This window comes from Gadus morhua, chromosome 15 (assembly GCF_902167405.1).
Source record: "Gadus morhua chromosome 15, gadMor3.0, whole genome shotgun sequence".
Classification (NCBI taxonomy): Eukaryota; Metazoa; Chordata; class Actinopteri; order Gadiformes; family Gadidae; genus Gadus; species Gadus morhua.
The window spans coordinates 23979786-24001787 of NC_044062.1; the positions used below are offsets into that span (position 1 = coordinate 23979786).

At 43.8% G+C, this 22002-nt stretch overlaps 1 protein-coding gene across 3 annotated transcripts in view; it reads left to right on the top strand.

Annotated features, from left to right (window-relative positions):
* Nucleotides 1-6764: 6764 nt before the first annotated feature.
* The window catches only part of pdxkb (pyridoxal (pyridoxine, vitamin B6) kinase b), an 88725-nt gene continuing 73487 nt past the window's right edge, over nt 6765-22002 (top strand). For 2 of the 3 annotated variants that reach the window (XM_030379044.1, XM_030379047.1), the window contains exons 1-3: nt 6811-7335; nt 14986-15040; nt 15823-15927. In XM_030379044.1, the coding sequence (XP_030234904.1) occupies nt 7255-7335; nt 14986-15040; nt 15823-15927 (241 nt within the window). In that variant the 5' untranslated portion in view covers nt 6811-7254. Of the gene's footprint in view, nt 7336-14985; nt 15041-15822; nt 15928-22002 lie in introns of all 3 variants that reach the window. The other variant, XM_030379045.1, reaches the window with a different exon arrangement.

The window sequence follows — 22002 nt, forward strand, 5'->3', positions numbered from 1 at the left end:
GACGAGGTGAAAACTGTCCATTGCTCCTAGGGTGGTTTGCCGAGAAGGCCTGGGCACGAGGAGGAACCCTTGGCCCGTCACAATCTTGGGCAAAATGGCCAGGCTGTTGGCACCGCCTGCATATAATGGGGTTGCCACGAGGCCTTTGATAAGGGCGCTGTAACGTGGCAACACTCTGGGACAGTTGATTAAGCTGCTCTTGTTGACGTCTCAACATGTCCTTTAGCTCTGATAGTTCAGACCCCTCTGTGGAGCTGCTAGAAACGGGCATATGACCACCATGCACTGCATACTGGACACCATGTATGGATGGAACAGATTGACTGCGACCCCTCGCGCCACCCGGCATACCCTCGTGCTCCCACCTGATAGCCTCTGCTCTGAGCTCTAGCATGGTCATGGTTGGCTGGCGTCTTATAAGCTGCTTAAGTTCCCTCCGCAAAGCACCATCGATAACATGCTCAGAGAATTGATCGCGTAACAAAACCTCAGCGTTCACCAAACCATCGGGTGCACGATGCTTAACTCTATCCATAATACTCATCAAAGCCAAAGAGAACTCCAACAAGGTTTCACCATCCTGCTGCTTCCTCGAAAAGAAAACCTCTTGCAGGGCTACATACGACTGAGAGCATCCGTACAATTCCCGGAGAATACTTTTGATCTTTTTGGGATCATTTCTATCGGTGCTCGGGCGATACTTTATCTCGTCTCTGGCCTCCCCTTCTAACTGGTCAAACAGAAAGAAAGCTTGATCATTCACAGAAAGGTGACGTGCCCGCATGCATGCCTCTGCCTCTTCAATCCATTCATTTACCTTAATCCCTGACTTTCCTTTAAACATGGGACACTTTCTATCACGGGGGACGAACACCATTCTCTGCCACAGAGGCCCCAGGCTCAGCACGTAAGGCATCGCCCGAAAGTGCTGGATTCGGTCTTTGGTTCAATCTCTCATTATCTGCTTTAAGCTGTGCCACCAATTCCCTAAGCTCTTGTAGCTCTTCTATATTCATGGCTAAACTATGACTTACCTGTGCCAGCGAGGTTTTTGGTCCACTGTAAAAGGAGCACAGCAGCATACCGCTACGACGGTCAAGACAACTGCTGTTTTTGCCAACATACACTCACGCAGACACAGAGAGAAAGGTCAATCCAAATGCCTGAAGTGAAAAAAAAATATATAAGTAAAGTACAACCACAGTAAAGACAACCTATAAATATCGGAACATGCGCCTCTGGTGTTTTAGAAAGTCGATCCTGCCGACAACGCCAAATGTGGCATTACGGGAAAAACAAGCTAGCCGACAACGCCACCCTAGGAATTGCACCCAGGGATATACTAATCGAATAAATCAAAACAAGCACACACGTTCGTTGACTGACGGCACCAGAGACGAGGTTCCAAGGGATGGAGACGCAAGCCATTGGCTGTGACGGCCCTGATCATTACAAAGGGCTCTGCCACAGCGTCTCACCACATACGCACAAAACGGGGCTGAAAGTGGCGTACGTGACTTTCCACGCCAAGGTTGTGATCTATAAAACTCTAACTTGACGGGAGAATGTGCGCAGCCCTAAGCAAACTCTGACCCATGCGTATGCATGGTTTGGAGGAAAATGAGAATTGGCGACACAGACGGTGTGGTGAACTGAAGTCAGACTGAAGAAATGTAGAGTGAGAAGAACGATTATGTTTTATCATCGCCCTTCATAAATTTAATTTCAACCCGTATCATGGGTTAATTCTATGTAATCAGAATAATTTAAGTCAACTGCGTTATTTCTCAGTTATAACTCCAGAAACATCTCCTTAAAATCTAAATCTAAATTCTCTATATTTAATCCTGTCACTCCATACTGTCCACTGACGGCGCAACTGCATGGAATAAAGCATCTGTCCAACATGTGTCAATAACATAATATTTTTTATGTGACACTGTAAACACATAATCAAATGTCAATTAAATCCCAAGTGTGGAAAACCAGGCCACATACTCCTCATCACAATCGTTATATTATTGTCCGTTCCTCTTGATGCTTTTCATGACAAATCAGGCATTAAAAAGGGGTTATGTTCAAGAACATTTTACATGGGTGATTACAAACTGATTATCAAAGGTCAGTCTTATTACCGTAACCCTATAAATACAGCGGTGAGCCCCGTGCGTAATGCTGCACCAATGGCACTGCTGGCACTGCTGGAGGACCATGCAAATGGCAGGATTCGGAGGGAGAGAGTCTTCAGGGACCATAACGATTTATTGGTAAATAAAAATATGTACCTTTATGTCAGACCACTTTTTTTTTAATTCTGGGACTGTGCGCTCCATGCCACTGACAGAGTTCTGTGCTGCAGCAACATGTTGACACTCACTCAGCTTTTTATTGTTAGTGATCCCAATCCCGTGACCGCCGAACAAAACTACCTTTCGGGCCTCCACCTCACCCACAAGTGTCTCCACTTCAACCTCCGTGAAATTTCGCTTTTTTGCTTTTCTCAGTCCTTTTTTCCGACAAGGCATAATGCTTGCATCTGAGTCTGGTTTATATGCAGATCGCATTCATGAGGTTGTTTGCATTGACCATTTATGGTTAAAAAGGGGCGTGTACAGGGCGGAACGTGAAGTTGATTCAGCTGCGCACACTTGTAGGCACTCTGTGATTTATAAAGCAAAGATTGCTTAGAGGTTTGCGTACGCAGGGTTTTATAAGTCTGATTATTTTTTGGCCCACGCAAAACTTGGCTTTTGGGCGTGCATACACTTTTAGTAACGATCCCACGCACAGTTTTGTAAATGAGAACCGCGCAAGGGGTGTAACGATTCATGCGATGCATTGATGAATCGATTGTCAGTCCTACCGATTCAACTAAATCGATCTGCTAAAGTAAATAAATAGAATGAATTGTTTTGGCTTCACCAATAATCGATATAAATGCTTTAAATCGTATGAATCGATTATGATTACCGTAATTTTCGGACTATAAGCCGCGCCTTTTTTCCCATTTTTTGATCTTTAAAAATATTTCAACTTTGACGCGACATTCGCGTGATGACAGCCAATCGGCGTTCAACAGCGTGGGCACTGAGTGACAAGTGTAACGTAACAGCCAATCAGCCTTCAACCGGCCAACTCAGTGCAGTGCAGTCCGGGGTGAACTGCAGCATGGAGGAAAAACTGATTGTTGCCGTTTGCGACTCCCGGAGCTCTTTATATTATAGTAGGCCTATATAATATAATTGTATAATAATATCACGGCCAAAAGCTCTGTGCGCCTCCGGATGGCCGTAGCGCGGGGAGCTCTCGTAGGGATTGGGCTTCTCGGGGTTTGTTTACCGGCGTATGAATAGACTGCTTCAGGTTCTCCGACGTCTCTCCCTCTTCCACAAAAGGTAACGACATGCAATGGTAGTTATGTCGGCCGGAATTTGGCAGTAATGGCGGAAAAAGTAACAGACCGGGGAACATAGAACCCTTTTTTTGAATAAGGGTCCTATGTTCCCTGGTCACATACATATCGGGGAACATAGGACCCTTTTTGGGAAAAGCGGGGAACATAGGACCCTTAAAAAAGGGTCCTATGTTACCCAGTCTCATACGAAGAGGGGAACATAGGACCCGGGAACATAGGACCCGGGGAACATAGACACGCTCCCACGAAATGCTAACTTTAGCTTAGTTGTTTGTTTACGCTCGCTGTACAGCGCCGCGCCAATCAACTGTGAATGGCTTGCTGCAGAGCGTGAGCGCCTTGGGCAATATAATGTCCAATATAATACCCGAACAATATAATGGATATAATATGGACACATAAGACAATCAATATTCAGTATTTGTTATGGATTTATTGTACAAATTCCCTGAAAAGATGCACGTTCCAGGATGAATTGAAAAGCTCCCGTAAGGGCTGAGATGGCAGAGGACAGCTGATTTGGAATGGGACAACAGCTGTTCGCTTTCATGGGGAAAAACTAAGGAACTTCAACCTACTTAGGCCTACTAATTAACGTTCAAAAGCTATTAAATATTCAACAAAATATGCAGATACTGTCAAAATCGGTTCCAGGGAGTATATAGGGATTATTAATGTTGTTTTTGATGGTGTTTTTTTCTGGAACGAGTATTCGAATATTCGCTTGGAAAAACCAACGAGTATTCAAAGCCAGAAAAATGGCATTCGGGCCAGCCCTAATGGTAATTAAACATTAAAACACCTGCGGCTTATAGTCCAGTGCGGCTTATATATGTACACATCATTCAATTTAGCTGCTGTGGCTTATAGGCTACTCCGGTGCGCCTTATAGTGCGGAAAATACGGCAATGTTTAGTAAAGGGGTGTCACATTATTGCATGTTTATTTCACATATATAGAATTTTGGTTCAAAGTTACTGAATTGAATCGTGGTTTACAGAATCGAATTGAATCGTTCCAAAAAAAAAAATTGTCCTTGAATCGAATCGCCAACTACTGAATCGTTAATCGAATCGAATCGTCTGAAGCCAAAGATTCACACCCCCAACGGGGTGTATACTTATACACCCCGTTGTATAAGTATTTATAAATATATATTTTTAAATATAATATATATATAATATATATTTTATGTATAAATATATTTATACAACAGGGGACCTAAATCCAGCGATCTGATTGGTTCCCAACTGTTGTATAATGAGCATATACCGCCTAGCTGGTATTGGGATCACTGGTGCTGCACTCTCCTGGTTTACATCCTACGTCACCGGCCGTCAACAATTTGTTCAACTAAGCAACCACAAGTCTGGGTGTTCAGGTGTCTCACTGGGTGTCCCCCAGGGGTCAGTCTTGGGTCCACTCCTCTTCACCACTTACCTCCTCCCGCTGGGCACACTCCTCCGTCACCATGGGGTCCATTTTCACTGCTATGCTGACGACACAGAGGTCTACATCTCCACCAAACCCACCGCTGCCATCCCCCCCACCTCCCTCATCACGTGCCTGGAAGAGATCCGGAGCTGGTTGAGCAGGAACTTCCTGAAACTCAATGGAAACAAGACCGAGGCCCTGCTCATCGGATCCAAATCCACCCTCACTAAATCACAACACACCCCAGCTCCACTCATAATTATCGATGGATTCCCAGTACCCTTCTCCTCCAAAGTCAAGAGCCTCGGCGTCATCCTGGACAACACCCTCTCATTCGCACCCCATATTCACAACATCACCCGGACTGCATTCTTCCACCTCCGCAACATCGCCAGACTCCGCCCATCACTGACCCAATCCAGCACTGAAATCCTAGTTCATTAATTTGTCACATCACGCATAGACTACTGCAACGCCCTCCTCACCGGACTCCCCACCAAACTCATCAACAGACTGCAGATCATTCAGAACTCAGCCGCCCGGATCTTCACCCGCACCAAATCATCTGACCACATCACCGCTGTCCTCATTCAACTTCACTGGCTCCCAGTACACTACCGTATCCAATACAAAACCCTACTCCTCACCTACAAAGCTCTCCACAACCTAGCCCCCAGTTATCTCTGCGACCTCCTCCAAGAATACACTCCCTCCCGCTCCCTCCGCTCAACCTCTGCTGGACTACTATGTATCCCCACATCACGACTCACTACAATGGGTGCCCGGTCATTCAGCTGTTCAGCACCCAGGCTCTGGAACTCCCTCCCCCCACACATAAAACAATCAGACACCATTACAACCTTCAAGTCACAACTCAAAACTCACCTGTTCAAACTCGCACACAACGTCTAACTGATCACTGTTTTGATTGTTTTTTTGTTTTGTTTTGTCTTGTTTTTGTTTTATTTATTTATTATTGCTTATGTTTATTTATTTTTACACAATGTCTTGTTTTTTTAAAAAATGTATGATGACTATATGCTCTGTAAGGTGACCTTGGGTGTCTTGAAAGGCGCCTCTAAATTAAATGTATTATTATTATTATTATTATTATTATTATTATTATTATACATAACTGCTATGACGCCCGATCATTTTGTGAAGGTTTGCATATCACTCCGCGCCTGGAAGTAGAAACAGTTACAAAGTAAAACATGTGTTGGATGATGGAGAGGGTGTAAATGTTGTTACTCCGGGAGTGAGCAAGGCGATGGAGAGACTAACGAACGCTTAGGCACACGGCGAGTGAACTGCTCCATAGGATAAATTGCCGGCGAACCGCTCTATCGGAGCCTTCTCTCGGAGGGACGCTAAAGTGCGTTGCATAGCGACCGTCGATGCATAGCGGCAGCCAGGAAGGACTACTTTCTTGTATTCTTTAAGAAAACGGCTACTTTGACTTTCTTGGTTTCTTTTTAAATGTAGTGTGTCGATGACTTTCGTTTCGCCATAACAGTAACCGTTGTATAAAAGCAATAGATCACTTCAGTCAGTGGCATGTGCTCATTATACCACTGTGAAGGGGGTCGCCGGCCCTCCGCTGCGCGTCGGGGCCGGACAACGCCCCTTAACAGTGTGAGCACATACCACAGCCTGGCGTGATCTTTTGCTTAAGATGGATAGCTCAGTTAACCCTCCACAGTCACGACTGAAGAGATGACACAAACACACACTTGAGTAGGCAAAATGGAATATTCACAACACAATATATATAGGGACCGCATAGAATGATTGGTATGGCTGAAGTAGCCTTTCTCTTCATCGTTGTGTTTCCACAAGTGGTCCTCCGCTCTCCTCCTCCTGTATCCCGTGCAGCGACATGATGGATGACGCAGAGATGATGATGCTGATGAATGCTGATGATGATGCGTCTTGGTTTTCCTCCACTCTAGTGACGTCACGTCGGTTAGGTGGCCGCTCGCTGCCTGAAGAACCGCTCGTGCCCTTCACCGACCCGCTGAGCTTCGGTAGGACACTGACGGGACGACCTGGTGGATTAATGCACTCGTGTATTTATGACTAACGTATAACTACCTAATACATACGATTGTACGTGTGTGCACGCACGACCACACGCGCGCTCGCGCGCTACTAACAGACACGCACGCATAACAAAACGAGCACCAACAAGGCAATCTTCCACCGCCTTCCTACGTGTCACAGACAGCTGGTGAGTCAGCTGGTGAGCGAGGGACATCCACCAGTCCAGGCTGGGTCGGTTCTAAGTCTTCCCTCGGTTAGCGGAGTGAGGATCATCACATAGGGAGGACGGGTCATCACATCGGGACGACGGGTCATCACATCGGGAGGACGGACCATCACATCCCTCCTGGCTGCGGGTCGCCATGGAGTGCCGCGTGCTGTCCATCCAGAGCCACGTCGTACGGGGCTACGTGGGCAACAAGAGCGCCTCGTTCCCCTTACAGGTAATCACGAATGTCATCCACCACGGTGAATATTCTCCTTGTTCATACTTAAATATATAGATCATGCCAATACCCCCGCTGTGCATGGTAAAGGTTATTATGATGACACATGTGAGGCATTGGATCATATCCTAATGTCACGACATGGATCATTTTCTAAACGTGCACACCATTTCCATATCTTCTCTAGCAGGTTGAGATGGTCTGTTGGCTGTCTGTGTGTTGGGATCGATGTGGCCGCATAAGAGAGTCACACGAACTATAGCCTACTAATAAATGTGACCACGGGCTTGTTTGGTGAAACCAAAGCATCCTGATCCCGTGGTGACATTTTGTTGGTGTTGAAATACTAAGACTCCATGAAGCCCTCACCCTATTGGGCTTCATTGTTAGGATGTGCCTTGATGGCGACTTTCTGCACTGGTTCCTAGTTCTCTTCAGTATTGACCACCATGGGACTGTGTGCTGACCAGGGCATGCAGCCCTGTTCAGCTGTTTTTGGTGTCAGGTCAAATATCTTTATTTTGACAACCCCTTTGTTGAAAAGACTACTTCTACTTTCGAAATGCATATCAATATAACAGCAACTAATGTCACAATTATCATTTGCGTGCTGTTATGTGATAATACCTTATCCAACTGTTATTTGATTTACGTAGAGATTATGCATGCTTCAAGATTTTTCAAGTTTAATTACAAACATGTGGATCACAAACAGCTTGTTGACATGTTGGTAAACATTTTATCTAGTGTTGGGCCACTGGCATTAGCGGCCATCTAGTCCATAAAGTGGCCTTTGGAACCAACCTGTCCACGTTAAGAATCTTCTCCTGGAGCTTACTTTAATGCTGAGGTACTTTTTACTGGTAAAAGCTAGCAGTCAATTTCCTAAACAAATAAATAGAAAGAAAAAAAACTGCTACTGCAGAGGTTGAAAGTGAAAAGGCATGGTGGGTTGATATTGAAAGTGCAGGACGGGTTATTATTGGTGTGAGGAAATCCCTCTCACTGCGTCGAGGTTTGCAAGCAAGCTGTCTGGCCCTCATTACACGACAACACTGCTGCGGGCAGGAAGAGTCGGGGAGCTGCTTCTGATTGGCCCTCACGTCTCAGCTCACTGATGTCACTAAAGGAGACATGCAATGCAAGGCGATTATTCATGATAAGAATCTTTTTTTTTTTTTAACAAACTGGGAACAGTAATAAATGTGTTTGATGTAGGAGAGAGACTAAATTACTGGAATTACTAGGTCTCTAGGGGTCTACGTTAATTTAAATATGAAAAATTATGTTTTACCCGTTATTCGAAGAATACCTCTCCCAAAAATGAAACACAGTAAGAGCAAAATGTGTTCAAACATCAACTGCACAAGCTGTGATTGGTGCTTATTTATATGTTTGATTTAAAGTTATGAAGGTTATTCTTTCATCTTTCACCGTCTCATTCAAGGAACGCAGCTTACTGCCACCTGCTCAGAGTTCAAGAGTCAAGCTCAAGGGCACTTCAGAAACACACTTGTTAAAAGTCTCGTGCCTATAACCAATAAAAACAGCAGGTGGGGGTCCGATGGTTCATTAGAGGAGAAGCCCCCAATCCATATAGTTCATCTCCTAGAAAGGCTGAAGCAGTGAGCAACAAGGGCTACTTTGACACTGGGGCCAGCTACTGGGACACTGGGGCCAGCTACTGGAGGTACACATAGAGGAGGTACCACATGCGCTCTGGGTCTGGGCTTTAAGACGCTTCATGTTGTGGGTGAGAGACATCTGTGTGGACGCTAGAGGTCAAAGCCATCACAAAGGCAACGTCTCAAGAAGCAGATGTTAGACCACATATAGACTAACTAGAATTGCCTTGATGAACTGAAATAACAGGCCCATTTTTTACTCTTCTGGATAAAACCCACGGTCTAATACTCACAGAACCAGTGGGTTTGCAAAGAACTGCCAAGTGCGGCCCGGGCTCTGTGAGATAACCCCAAAATCTGTGACTTCCTTGACCAATCACAATGCTCTACACTAAACCCTCCCCGTTCCCCCTTATCTTCCTCCACAGTACATTCTATACAGTAATTCAAGCATTATGTACAAATGGGTTAAACATTAAACATTATAGTTACATGAAGTAACATATTACACATTACAGTTATATGAAGTGAGGTCATTGATTAAAATCCATCCATCACCTTGTTTATTAACCTGATCTTAAATTGCCATTACTTACCACTTGTGTTTAACAGATGAGCCCTGTAAAAGCAATTTTAATTTAAACAGTAAAACCTGCATTTGTAATAGTTAACAATACCATTTTATTTGTCTGTGGCCTGTACAGTCATAATCATACATCTGGTAGTGTCTGATTTTGATAGGAGTATGGATTAGTTAACTTAAACTTCTAAGTTCAAGCCTACAGAATAAACTTTCTGAAACCATAAGGAGGGGGAACCGCAGGAGGGCCAGACGTCTCTGTAAGGGGCCACTTATACGTAAATGAGGCTTCGGTGTTCATCAGAATTAGGGCTGCAACTAACGATTATTTTAATAATCGATTAATCGGTTGATTATTTTTTCGATTAATCTATGAATCTGATAAAAAAATGAAACATTTGTAATTGCCGCATCTTTATTCAAAAACTGAACATTACTCCAAATTCACAGTGCAGACTGAAGTGTAAAAACACCAGGTTATTGCTCCAACGTCCCGGAACTATTAAAAGTAATATTAAATAATAAAACAATTAAAAAAACATAACTGGGATAACACAAAAAAAAACATACAATGTATGATTTACTTTTATATGTATATAAGGGATGTCCATGGTTAACCGGTCAAACCTATTGATACCATTTTTGAGACTCCTTGAAATAGAACTTGTAATATTGCTTTAATTGCTGATAAGATGATGATAGTTCAAGATAGGACATTAAACAGGTCATAATTCTATCTTTACTATCCATTTTATATTACTGGGAAAACAAGTTTTCACCAAAATATCAATTGTTATTTTTTTCTGTTGCATTTGAACGCATCAACTATATTACTGAGCCGACCTGAACACATCACATTTGACACTGTTTGTGACCATTGGTCAGTTTCTTTTTTTAAGCTAACCAGCTCTATATCCTGCCAATTTTAACATGGATTTAAAAACTGCATTACTATTTTTAACTGACGGGACTTTCTACACCGTCTGGTTGTGTGATTACTACCGCTGCTTTGAATGACTGTTGATGCACAACGTCTGCAGCAGCAGCAGCTGACAGTTTTCGGTTGGACTACTAGACGGATACTGAGTTTAAGGAGTTCTTTTTTAACCCAAAGACAGTGAAGGTACAACACTTTTATGTAGGCCTACAGTCCAGTGTTAAGATATGACCAAAATACAAGCTGTGGTTGCTCACACTAAAGCTCGATGTGGTCGTGCATGAACCATGATCCAACCTGTCGGCGGCTGGCTGTAAAGGGAGCGTGTCTATAGCTGTGTTCGAAATCGTTCCCTATCCACTCACTCACTATTCCCTATATAGTGTTCATGATATAGTGCACTATTTAGGGAACGAACAAACGAGAATTCGGACACTACGCTTACGATTTCTAAACGTCATTTGCGTCAGTAAATGCGCCGGGTATTTGTGTGACGCAGACAGATGCGCCAACATCATGTAAACAAACCGGGCACTCACGACGAAAGCTGGAGGTTGTATTGATGTTGAATGTTACATTTCCTTGTTTAATTAATTTTGAATGTTAAACATTCTATGTTAAATCCCAAATAAATTGTTGACATTTCTAAACGAAAGCCAGAGACTCCATCATTAAATGTATTCGTTTTCGCGGTTATTCAGCTTCTTCTTCTCCTCTGGGAAAACACGACCGCATTGCATTGTGGTATACGGGAGTAACATGTAGGGAGTAACACATAGTGGACTATTTTAAGTCCACTATGTGCCCTATATAGTGGACCACTGAGAATTCGAACACCCTACAAAATGGCGTGCACCCTATTTAGTGCACTACATCCATGATAGGGAACGATTTCGAACACAGCTTATGTTCCCCGGGTCCTATGTTCCCCGGGTCCTATGTTCCCCTCTTTGTATGAGACTGGGGAAAAGAGGACCCTTTTTTTAAAAAAGGTTCCTATTTTCCCCGATATGTGACCGGGGAACATAGGACCCTTTTTCCAAATAAAGGGTTCTATGTTCCCCGGTCTGTTACTTTTTCCACCATTACTGCCAAATTCCGGCCGAGATAAATACCATTGGATGTCTTTACCTTTTGTGGAAGAGGGAGAGACGTCGGAGAACCTGACGCAGTCTATTCATACGCCAGTAAACAAACCCCGAGAAGCCCAAGCCCTAAGAGAGCTCCCATGGTATTATTGGCCGTGATATTATTATACAATTATATTATATATAAAGAGCTCCAGGAGTCGCAAACGGCAACAATCACTTTCTCCTCCATGCTGCAGTTCACCCAGGACTGCGCTGCACTGAGTTGGCCGGTTGAACGCTGATTGGCTGTTACGTTACACATGTCACTCAGTGGCCACGCTGTTGAACGCTGATTGGCTGTCATCACGCGAATGTCGCGTCAAAGTTTAAATATTTTAAAAGTTTGGTTGATTTTCCCAAAAAGGGTCCTATGCTCCCCGGTATGTATGGCTACAGGGGAACATAGGACCCTTTTTGGGAAAAACGGGGAACATAGAACCCGGGGAACATAGGACCCGGGGAACATATAGGGATGACGCCGCTGTAAACGGTGCTGCGCCTACGGGTAACTTATTAATCGCGCGACACAACGAATCGACGACCAAATTCGTTACCAACGCATTTAGTAATCGATTTTTATCGATTTTATCGATTCGTTGTTGCAGCCCTAATCAGAATGCAGGCATTTGTTGAACAAGGAAGGCCAGGTAATATCAATACAGTGTTTAACATTTGGTTCTATTGTAACAATATTTACCTTATATTCTTGTCAACTTTAAACTTAAAGTTAACCTTACTTATACTTATTACCTAAGTGAACTGGGAAATAGACGAAATAGATGAAATTGACTACAGAGTAGGGCTGGGCGATTAATCGAATTTTGATCGCGATTACGATTTTAGCGTCAAACGATCAGAGAATTAACATAATCGAGTTATCCGATTTTTTTTTTTTTTTTTTAATGATTTATAGAAAGGGCAGAACAGCTGGACACATATCTGTATCATTTTAGATTGGAACATTTTTTTTTGACCATTTTGCGTATTTTTTTAAGGCGTAATTTCAAAGTTCTCAGTTACAACGTTTTTTTTGGGAGAGACATGGTGAATAAATACAACACGTTTTCAGACTCAAAGATAATCGTTTGAATAATCGTGATTTCAATATTGACCAAAATAATCGTGATTATGATTTTTCCCATAATCGAGCAGCCCTACTACAGAGGGATATCTGTCTAAGGCCCCATCCACACGGGTGAAAACTAGGGATGCACCGAAATGAAAATTCTTTCGGCCGAAACCGAAAACCGAAAATGAGGCCAAGGCCAAAAACCGAAAACCGAAAGACCGAAAGAAATTATCATGACAATTATTAGTACCATTTAGGGTTGCCGCGGTATACTGTATTAGGTTAAAAAGGTTAAAAGTTCGGCAGTTTGTCTTTGCAGTTTTATTTTTGATGTATTTTTTCATCAAAAAAAAAATATATAAAAACCTGATAGGCTACCTAATAAAGCGTTGGAACACACAAGACCGGTAACCATGGCAACGCCGGTAAACAAACCCCGCGAAGCCCAATCCCTACGAGAGCTCCCCGTGCTACGGCCATCCGGAGGCGCACAGAGCTTTTGGCCGTGATATTATGTATACAATTCTATTATACTATTATATATAGAACGTTATAAGACTCTGTCATCGAGAATTGGCACGCTGCCAGACGCTGTCACCGAGTGTGAGAGGAGAGTTGACGGAGAAGATGGTGTTTGACCTAGATTCAAAGTTTATGCCGTTTATAATCGGTAATACAACCCAATTGCATTTATGGCTATGACTGTGTACTAACTAGTGTTGGCTCGTTCGTTCGCGATCCGGTTCGAATGAACGAGCCTTTAGGACGAACGAACCGAACCGGTTTGTCTCTCTCTTTCATTCGGTCGTCTCGTTCACCATTCGATTCACCGGAAACTCAACTGAACGAAAGAAAGAGTTTCCGGTAGCACTAACTCCACGTCGGACTGACTCAGCTGAGAACCATGCAATGGCGTGCATTCCATGATGCGATTCAACGTTACCGGAAACTAGGCTGAAACGCGAACGACTCCTCCACGTTCAGTCGAGTTTCCGGTGAATCGATTCACCGGAAACTCGACTGAACTGGGAGGAGTCGTTCACGAATGGTATGTTTGTTCAGCCTGTTTTCCGGTAGCGGTAAATCGTATCATGGAATGGACCCCATTGCACGGTTCTCAGCTTAGTCAGTCATACTCAGTGGAGTTACTGCTACCGGAAACTCGACTGCACGAACGAACGAACGAACGATTCGCGAACGACTCCTCGTGGCGAACTGAATCACGCGGACTGGGTCACGGAAACGAATCATTAAATCCACCACTAGTACTAACTTCATTAAAATCAAGGCATTGCAATTTTTGCAAATCGCTATACGTGGGTCTTTCTTAGAAACATTGAAAACGTCCACACCGCAGACATATTGGCGCTTATCCAAACAAGCGTGTGCTGGCCGCGCTTTTTGTTTGCGTCATCACAAATTTCTGTTTCGGCCGTGTTGTTTCGGTGATAAAAGTATTTCGGCCGAAAACCGAAAAAATGCGTTTTTGGGCCATTTTCGGCCAAAAATTCGGTGCATCCCTCGTGAAAACGATCTTTTCCCCTCCGTTTCCTTTGATTCGTTCCAGGAATATCTCCGTAAAGACGGACTCATGGCGAAAACGCATCGAGCTATAGAAACGCTGTAGTAAATATTTAAGGAGCTGGTTCTCCACGAAAAAAAGTAGAGCGCAATAAGCCTGCGCACATCCAGCTTGCGCGCTGTTTACAGAAATTCACACAAGGAGGAGATAAACCTTTTAAATTGAGCAGAAATACTTTTTAATGTAAAGTTAGTAGTTACATTTACCAAGGATGTATTTAAAGCTACATAAAGAATGCCAATACATATTTTTTATAATAATTCAACGCAACTCTAAGCTAGTGGGGGGGCGATGGACGTCATCGTTTGCGTTTCAGGCGTCCACACGAATCCTAACACGAAACCGCATGGGTCCGTTTTTATTTGAGTCCACCCTGGGACCTGGTTTCAGAAAAATGCGTCTTCGGACACCGGATCCGCTGGATCCGTCTGGACGGTCGGACCAAACAAACAAGTCTTATGCGGTTTCACCCAAAGAATCGGCTCCGTGTGGACAGGGCCTTAGTGATCGCCGGTCAACCCAGGACCCTCTGAGGTGTTATGAATGACTATGGGACAGGGCCCGGAACAGGCGCCTCCCCCCTGCTGACTCTGTTCTCTCTCTCTGCTAATATTCCAACAATTTGGCTGAGAAGTCTCCCTTATTTTCCACCATACTCTTAATTTCGATTGTTATCAACAGTTGAGTGAGTCTCTCTCCCCCTGACTCTCCTCTATGTTTACAGGTGTTGGGATTTGAGGTGGACTCGATCAACTCTGTTCAGTTCTCCAACCACACAGGTACACTCAGGCCCTTAAACTGCCCTCTATTTATGTGTGTGTGTGTGTGTGTGTGTGTGTGTGTGTGTGTGTGTGTGTGTGTGTGTGTGTGTGTGTGTGTGTGTGTGTGTGTGTGTGTGTGTGTGTGTGTGTGTGTGTGTGTGTGTGTGTGTGAAAGGCTGCCCTACAGATGGTTTTGTTGTCATGATTCGCTGCTGTCCCAATTCCCACATTCCAACACTGGTTCAAACCAACGACCTCTGTGGCGGTCTCCTTGTGCCTCTGTTTCTTTGTCTGTCTTTTTGTCGTTCTCCCTGAACACAACATTGTGAGCTGTGTTCAGTACTATTTCTTGGAACCCTCCGGCTTTCTGCGGCTGTGTTGCCTAGCAACCCACACTATACCATGTGACATGGCTGTGACTCACCTGGAGTTGCGACATGATGAGCGCTCTCACACACAGGCACAGGCAAACCACAAAACATTTTATATTTCCATGGCAGATATATGCATAATCATCCCCCCCATCACCCACCCACACAATGTCATAACATTTAAATACACAGATATATACAAAGCGGGTCATGCTTATATATAACTATGTGGACTCTAACTTGGGAGGTGAATCAAAGAATCCCTTACCCAACCAACTTCTTCTCTCGACAGACCAGAAAGAAAGAAAGAAAGAAAGAGCGAGTGTGTGTGTGTGTGTGTGTGTGTGTGGGTGTGGGTGTGGTACTGTTGAAACATTCACCTCAGAATTCATCTTCCTGTCCTCTCCCTGCTCCTCTCCTCTGTTTCAGGTTATTCCCATTGGAAGGGTCAGGTGTTGACAGCAGATGAGCTGCATGTCCTCTACGAAGGCATCAAACTCAACAACGTGCACCACTATGACTACGTTCTAACAGGTAGATGTACACCTCTTATAACATCATTAACGATCATCTCGATGACTACGTTATAACAGGTAGTTTGTACACCTCTTATACCATCAACGTTCACCACCTTGACTACATTCTAACAGGTAGTTTGTACTCCTCTTATAGCATCAATAACGTTCAGCACTTTGACTATGTTCTAACAGCTAGTTTGTATGCATTTTATAAAAACAAGATGAAATCATGGACAAAACTATCTATAATACATGTTAACTTAAGAAACCAACAGATTTTGCATGAAGTTTTCTCACAATTATGAGTCAATTTACAATAATCAAGTCCTGAGGTCAGAAATTCGATTAATGTTGATTGTTGATGAATTGGTGAGGTTAGGAAATAGGTTTGAGATGGTTAACTTTAGGGCAAGGGTCAGAGATAGTTAAATTTAGGTATTAGGTTAGAGATGGTTTACTTTAGATATTAGGTTAGCGATGGTTCGTTTCGGTACAAGGTTAGAGATGTTTTGCCTTAGGTATAATAGTCCAGTCATTTTATGTAAAAAGGTGCATCAAATTGCAACAGAAGCAAACTCAACTGATTTTGTGTCCCTATTATGTCCTGAGTGAGGAAAAAAAGCCCAGAAGAATCCCAATAGGGGAAAGTTTAGAAAAATACCCAAATATACCTATCATATGCCTATTCATCACCATGAAAATAACTGAGTTTATTACTTACATCAAGACAAACAAAAATTGTATTATTATTGTATTAAGTTTTTTGAAATTGTTTGTTGACATGGGCATTTGCATAAATAGGCTACCACAACAGATCTAAACAATGGGTATAGCCACGTGAAAATGTCTTGTTGAATCTTGTTGACATGTAACAGTAAGGGTGCACTCACACTAGGCCTTGTGGCCTAGTGTGAGTGGCCAGATGGCCTAGTGTGAGTGCAGGCCAGAGAACAATGGGGCGATTTGAGCATGGTTAGGTGTGAAAACGGCCACGGCCATGGCCAGATGGCCTAGTGTGAGTGCACCCTATAAGTACATGTTAAGGTTTGAATAGAACTAGCCTTTATTATTTATAATTTCAGAGATGGGGTTTGGGGCTGGGTCCGTGGGACTGTTTCTGGGGGATTAGTCTTAGGGAAGAACAGGAGACAATGGTAAGAAGAATGCAGAAGAAAAAAGGTAGCTAAAATAAAAAGTGTCTGTATCAAACAATCAAATTACGTATACAATGCACCACTAGACAATCTCATCTTCATTCTCGTCACAGGCCATCTGCATTGAGTTTGTGCAGCTCATTCCCCTGCAGTGTCCATAGGCCGGGGTGCACTCTAAATTGTTTTTCTTACAACTGCATTTAAGGGTGCTGCAGTCAGACTGGCAGCAGCACCTTATGAACTTGATGAGCTTATCAGGAGCAGGATGTAGGATTGTCTTTATCGGCACAAATCCCTTGCCACACTTGTTCCATCCCCACTCCATAGTACAAGGTCCATCTAAAAAATAAAATACAATTTATGAACCTCCATGCAGAAGCTGTGTTACTTTGCTGCTCCTGATGTTGTTGGTAAGACCGGTGGCTGAATATAAGTAGAACTGGATGCCACCTTCTCGCAGAACCGATGATGTCGGAGGGAGTCCAGGGTGTTTGTAGATCTTCCATTGTAGAGAATCACGATAGCTTTCTCTCCTGCTTCTGCTACATCATCTGTTGAAGCTAAATGTTCATAGAACACCTTGGCTTGCTCTCGAAACATGTCACTTTCTTTGATTTCTTGAGCGATGCTCCCTTCCCGATCCCATAAAGGCGGGATGTAGTGACACATCCCTGAACTTCGTGTAAGAACATGATATGCTTACATATGCCTTGACCGAGCAGTTCTTTTGTAGCCTTCATGTTCCACATCTAAGGCTTCTTTGTGTACTTCCTTGACTCACTACAGAAGAAAATATCATGGGAATCCATGCTTGCATGGTAGCAGAGAAGGACTAAGAGATCTGTTTCATCCCCTATTAGCACAGTGTTCTTGATGGTAGCACATTGCACTGCTTTCTGCACAATCAACAGATAAGCATCTCCTGAGGCATGGTAGGTCTCACAGTTTGTCGTCTGTAGCTCTCCACTTAGCATGGAAAGGAATAGGTGTTTATTCTGCCTGTTTGCAAAGAACTCTTCCTTCTTCATTGTGAGCGTCATGTCAGCTGTAAATGTCACTGTAGCGCCAATCCTCCCTTTTGACCGTCTCTGGTGTGTCATATCCTTCGTGTTGTTACTTTGATAGCAATCAAACACCACTACAGCCTTGCCATACTTCTTCCCTACATAATCTGTATATTGGTGGAATATGTCTTTGTAAGTAGATCCCTGGGACCATGGGATGCTTGAAGAAGTGCTCCACCATCCAAGACGCACTGGCTGACATAGCCCACCATAATTTTCTGCTGAAAAATCTTGCCCAACAAGTTTCCAGATGGCATTAGCGAGGGCAGGCTTCTTCACTTCATGAAGCAGAAGGGAGGAATCAAATAGAGATGGAGGATAGCTACAGAGCTCGTACTTGAGGGTTGCCTCGAGTTCATCACACTTCTGTGCCACTATCACCAGTCTCTGGAGGATAAGCTGTGGATCAACTTGAATTTCTTTTCCATCAATCCTCACAGAATACCTCATGCCAAAAGTGACAGTTTGGTCTTTCCTTTTGAAAGTATAGTCACCAGGTGTTTGTCCATCCATTGACTTCAGGATTGCAGTGCCAACAGACCGTGCCATTAACGTTGGTAAGAGCATGCTCCCTGTGTGTGTGGTCTGGAGGTTTTGCATCTGCTGAAGTTACACCCTAGCAGATTTGGTGAACAGATTGTGTCCTGATGCTGCCAGAAAGGGTAGCATGTCCTGGATAGCCTGCAGATGCAATTGCCAGTTTCCGGTGCGCTCTGCACTTATGTACTTTCGTAGGATGTCTTGCATATCCATGTACTGCATCCAGAGAGCTGAGGTTCTTGAGGTCTTCTCGATGGACTCAATGTGCTTTTGAGGCAGCCTTTGGTTCTCAAGAGAACATCTGACTCACTGGCCTCTTCAGCTGATATCCTTCCATCCATCAATATAGGATCAATAGGTCTAATAAGGGAAGCTTCAGCTTGACGCTCCGTTTCCCTTCGACGCATACCTCATCCAATATCCACAAAAATAATCCACCGGACCACGACGTGATGTTTAAAGGGTTTACTTGTCCAACGCAAAATACAAAAATCCTTTTCCACAATGAGGGTATGATTAGAGGTAAGAGATAGAAAGAGAACGAGAGAGAGAGAGGTCAAAAAACTGTGGCTCCACGCTTGTTATCCTAACAGTCTGTCACCGGTAGTTAAAACAATTAAGTTCCTGTCACACTTCAAAATAAAGTAACTAAATGTGCGCATACACCAAAAATATTGCAAGTGAATTGGAAAATAAAATTCCATATATTCAAAATTAACCCAATTAACTATTATATTATTTCACTTATGAAAATCCAAACGTCATTGTAAAATATGAACTTAAATAAAGCAAATAGGCATTTAGGCTCCTACATTACGACCCCTAATGTTATCAATCTCTTTGAAACAATTAACTCACATTAAATTAAAGGAGCCTACATGGTATGATACATGTTATATTAACACAAACATCAAAGGATATCATCTTGTTCTTCACTCCATGGCATGAGGACTTGACTTCAGAACAGTCTTTAGAACAGTCCATTATTGTCATCCGACTCTTGGAGCAAACATAGCTTTGTTATCGGGCGACAAAGCTCATTGGTCTTGGTCTTGACTTTAACCTGACGGACAAAGCCTTTCTTGTCCGGAAAAGTCTCCAGGATCCTCCCTAGAGGCCATGAATTTCTGGGAGATGTGTTGTCCACAATCAGCACCACATCGCCGACGCAAAAGTTTCTTCCAGGAGTGGACGGACCATCATTGGCGTTCTTGAAGCTGTGTCAGGTACTCCTTGCACAAACGTTTCCAGAAGACGTCCGAAAGATACTGGACCTGTCTCCATCTGCAGTTAGCATATTGATCGTTCTTGTTGAATACTCATGGATGTAACTCGGGCTTAACCTTGAGTAAAAACAGGTGATTAGGTGTTAAGGCCTCTAAATCGTTGAGGTCTGAAGATGGCTTTGTGATGGGCCTGCTGTTTATGACAGCCTCAGCCTCACACAGCAACGTATGGAGACCTTCTTCATCCAAAAGTTGTTCCTTCACGGTGACGTTCAGAATCTTTCTCACTGAACGGATCAACCGCTCCCAGCTTCCTCTATGGTGTGAACCTGCTGGAAGATTAAAGTGCCACTGAACAACGTTGTGTAGCATTTTGTTTACGATCTGGCTGGTATTCCATTCTTTGATTGATTACTTCAACTCACTGTTAGCCGACCGAAAGTTGGTTCCGTTATCCGAGTGCATCTCTCTGACTTGTCCTCTTCTGGCAATGAACCTCCTAATTGCATTGAGGCATGCATCAGTGTCAAAAGAAGTTGCAAATTCTAGATGCACAGCTCGTATGGCGAGACAGGTAAAGATGACAACGTGCCTCTTTACTTGCACCCTACCTCTTTTCACCAGGAACGGGCCGAAATAGTCAACGCCAACTCGTGTGAATGGAGGGTCATCAGGCAGAACTCTGCATGGTGGTAGATCTGCCATGAGTTGCTTGCCAGCTGATCCATGTAACTTCTTACAGAGGACGCACTTGGACAAGAAAGTTCTGATGGCTCCGTTAGATGTGTGTCTCAACACAAGCCTTGTGATGTGTGAATGCTTTGGCAGGATGGCTGGCTGCTTAGAATGATCTGGCATCGCCACTCTGCTCAACCTTCCTCCAACCCTCATGACTCCTTCTTGAAGAACTGGATTCAACTTATAAAGTGAGCTACCTTTCTTCACTCTGTGATGTTCTTTCAGCATTGTCAAGTCGTCCTCAAATTTGTCTTTAAAACTTTGATTCTGACAGTACTTAACGATTTCTGTTTCAGCTTCTAACAAATCATCACATGTAAGGTTTTTTCCTTTGTAAGCCTTCTTGAAATGCTCCACTCTGCTTTCTCCACATAATGTGTTAGGTTCTTTTCTCTTTGCTTTCAGCTATTTAAGCAACCCTTTCAGCTTCAGAAGCCAGGCAACAGCACGTTTGAGCTTTTTCCAGGATGAGAAGTGGCTCATCAACTGGTCCACTGGATCTGTTGAGTCTTGCAGCAAAGATGGAACTGACGAGGGAAAGCAGGCCTCTCCTAGTGTGTGGTCAATCTTTGAGGTTTATCTTGAACTTGTACTGATCTGATTCGGCACGCCACTGGATTCCTAATGCTCTTTCGATTGGTAGGTTATCTTCATCAAAGTCCAGATCCTGAAAACCCTTTGCCTTTTCTTCTTCAGGAATTGAACTGAGAAACTTCTGTTGGTCGACCATTTCGTAAGTCGAAATCCACCTCTTGCCAGCATGCTCCTCAGGTTGGCACAAAGTTTAATAGCCGTATCTTCATCAGTTGTTGTTTTAAGACAGTTAAAGATGGGACTCTGTTGACCTCAACTGAGGAGGTTGTCGGACGTTGGAAGGAACACTTTGAGGAACTCCTGAATCCGAATAACACACCCTCTATGTTGGAGGCAGAGCTCGAGGTTGATGGTGTTTCGTCGTCAATTTCCCTGGTGGAGGTCACTGAGGTAGTCAAACATCTCCGCAGTGGCAAAGCCCCAGGGATTGATGAGATCCAGCCAGAAATGCTAAAGGCTCTGGGTGTTGAGGGGCTGTCATGGTTGACACGCCTATTCAACATCGCGTGGGAGTCGGGTACAGTGCCAAAGGAGTGGCAAACCGGGGTGGTGGTTCCCCTGTTCAAAAAGGGGGACCAGAGAGTGTGTGCCAATTACCGGGGTATCACACTTCTCAGCCTCCCTGGTAGAGTCTACTCCAAGGTGCTGGAAAGGAGGGTTCGGCCGATCGTCGAACCTCAGATTGAAGAGGAACAATGCGGTTTTCGCCCCGGACGTGGAACTACGGACCAGCTCTTCACTCTTGCAAGGATCCTGGAGGGGGCCTGGGAGTATG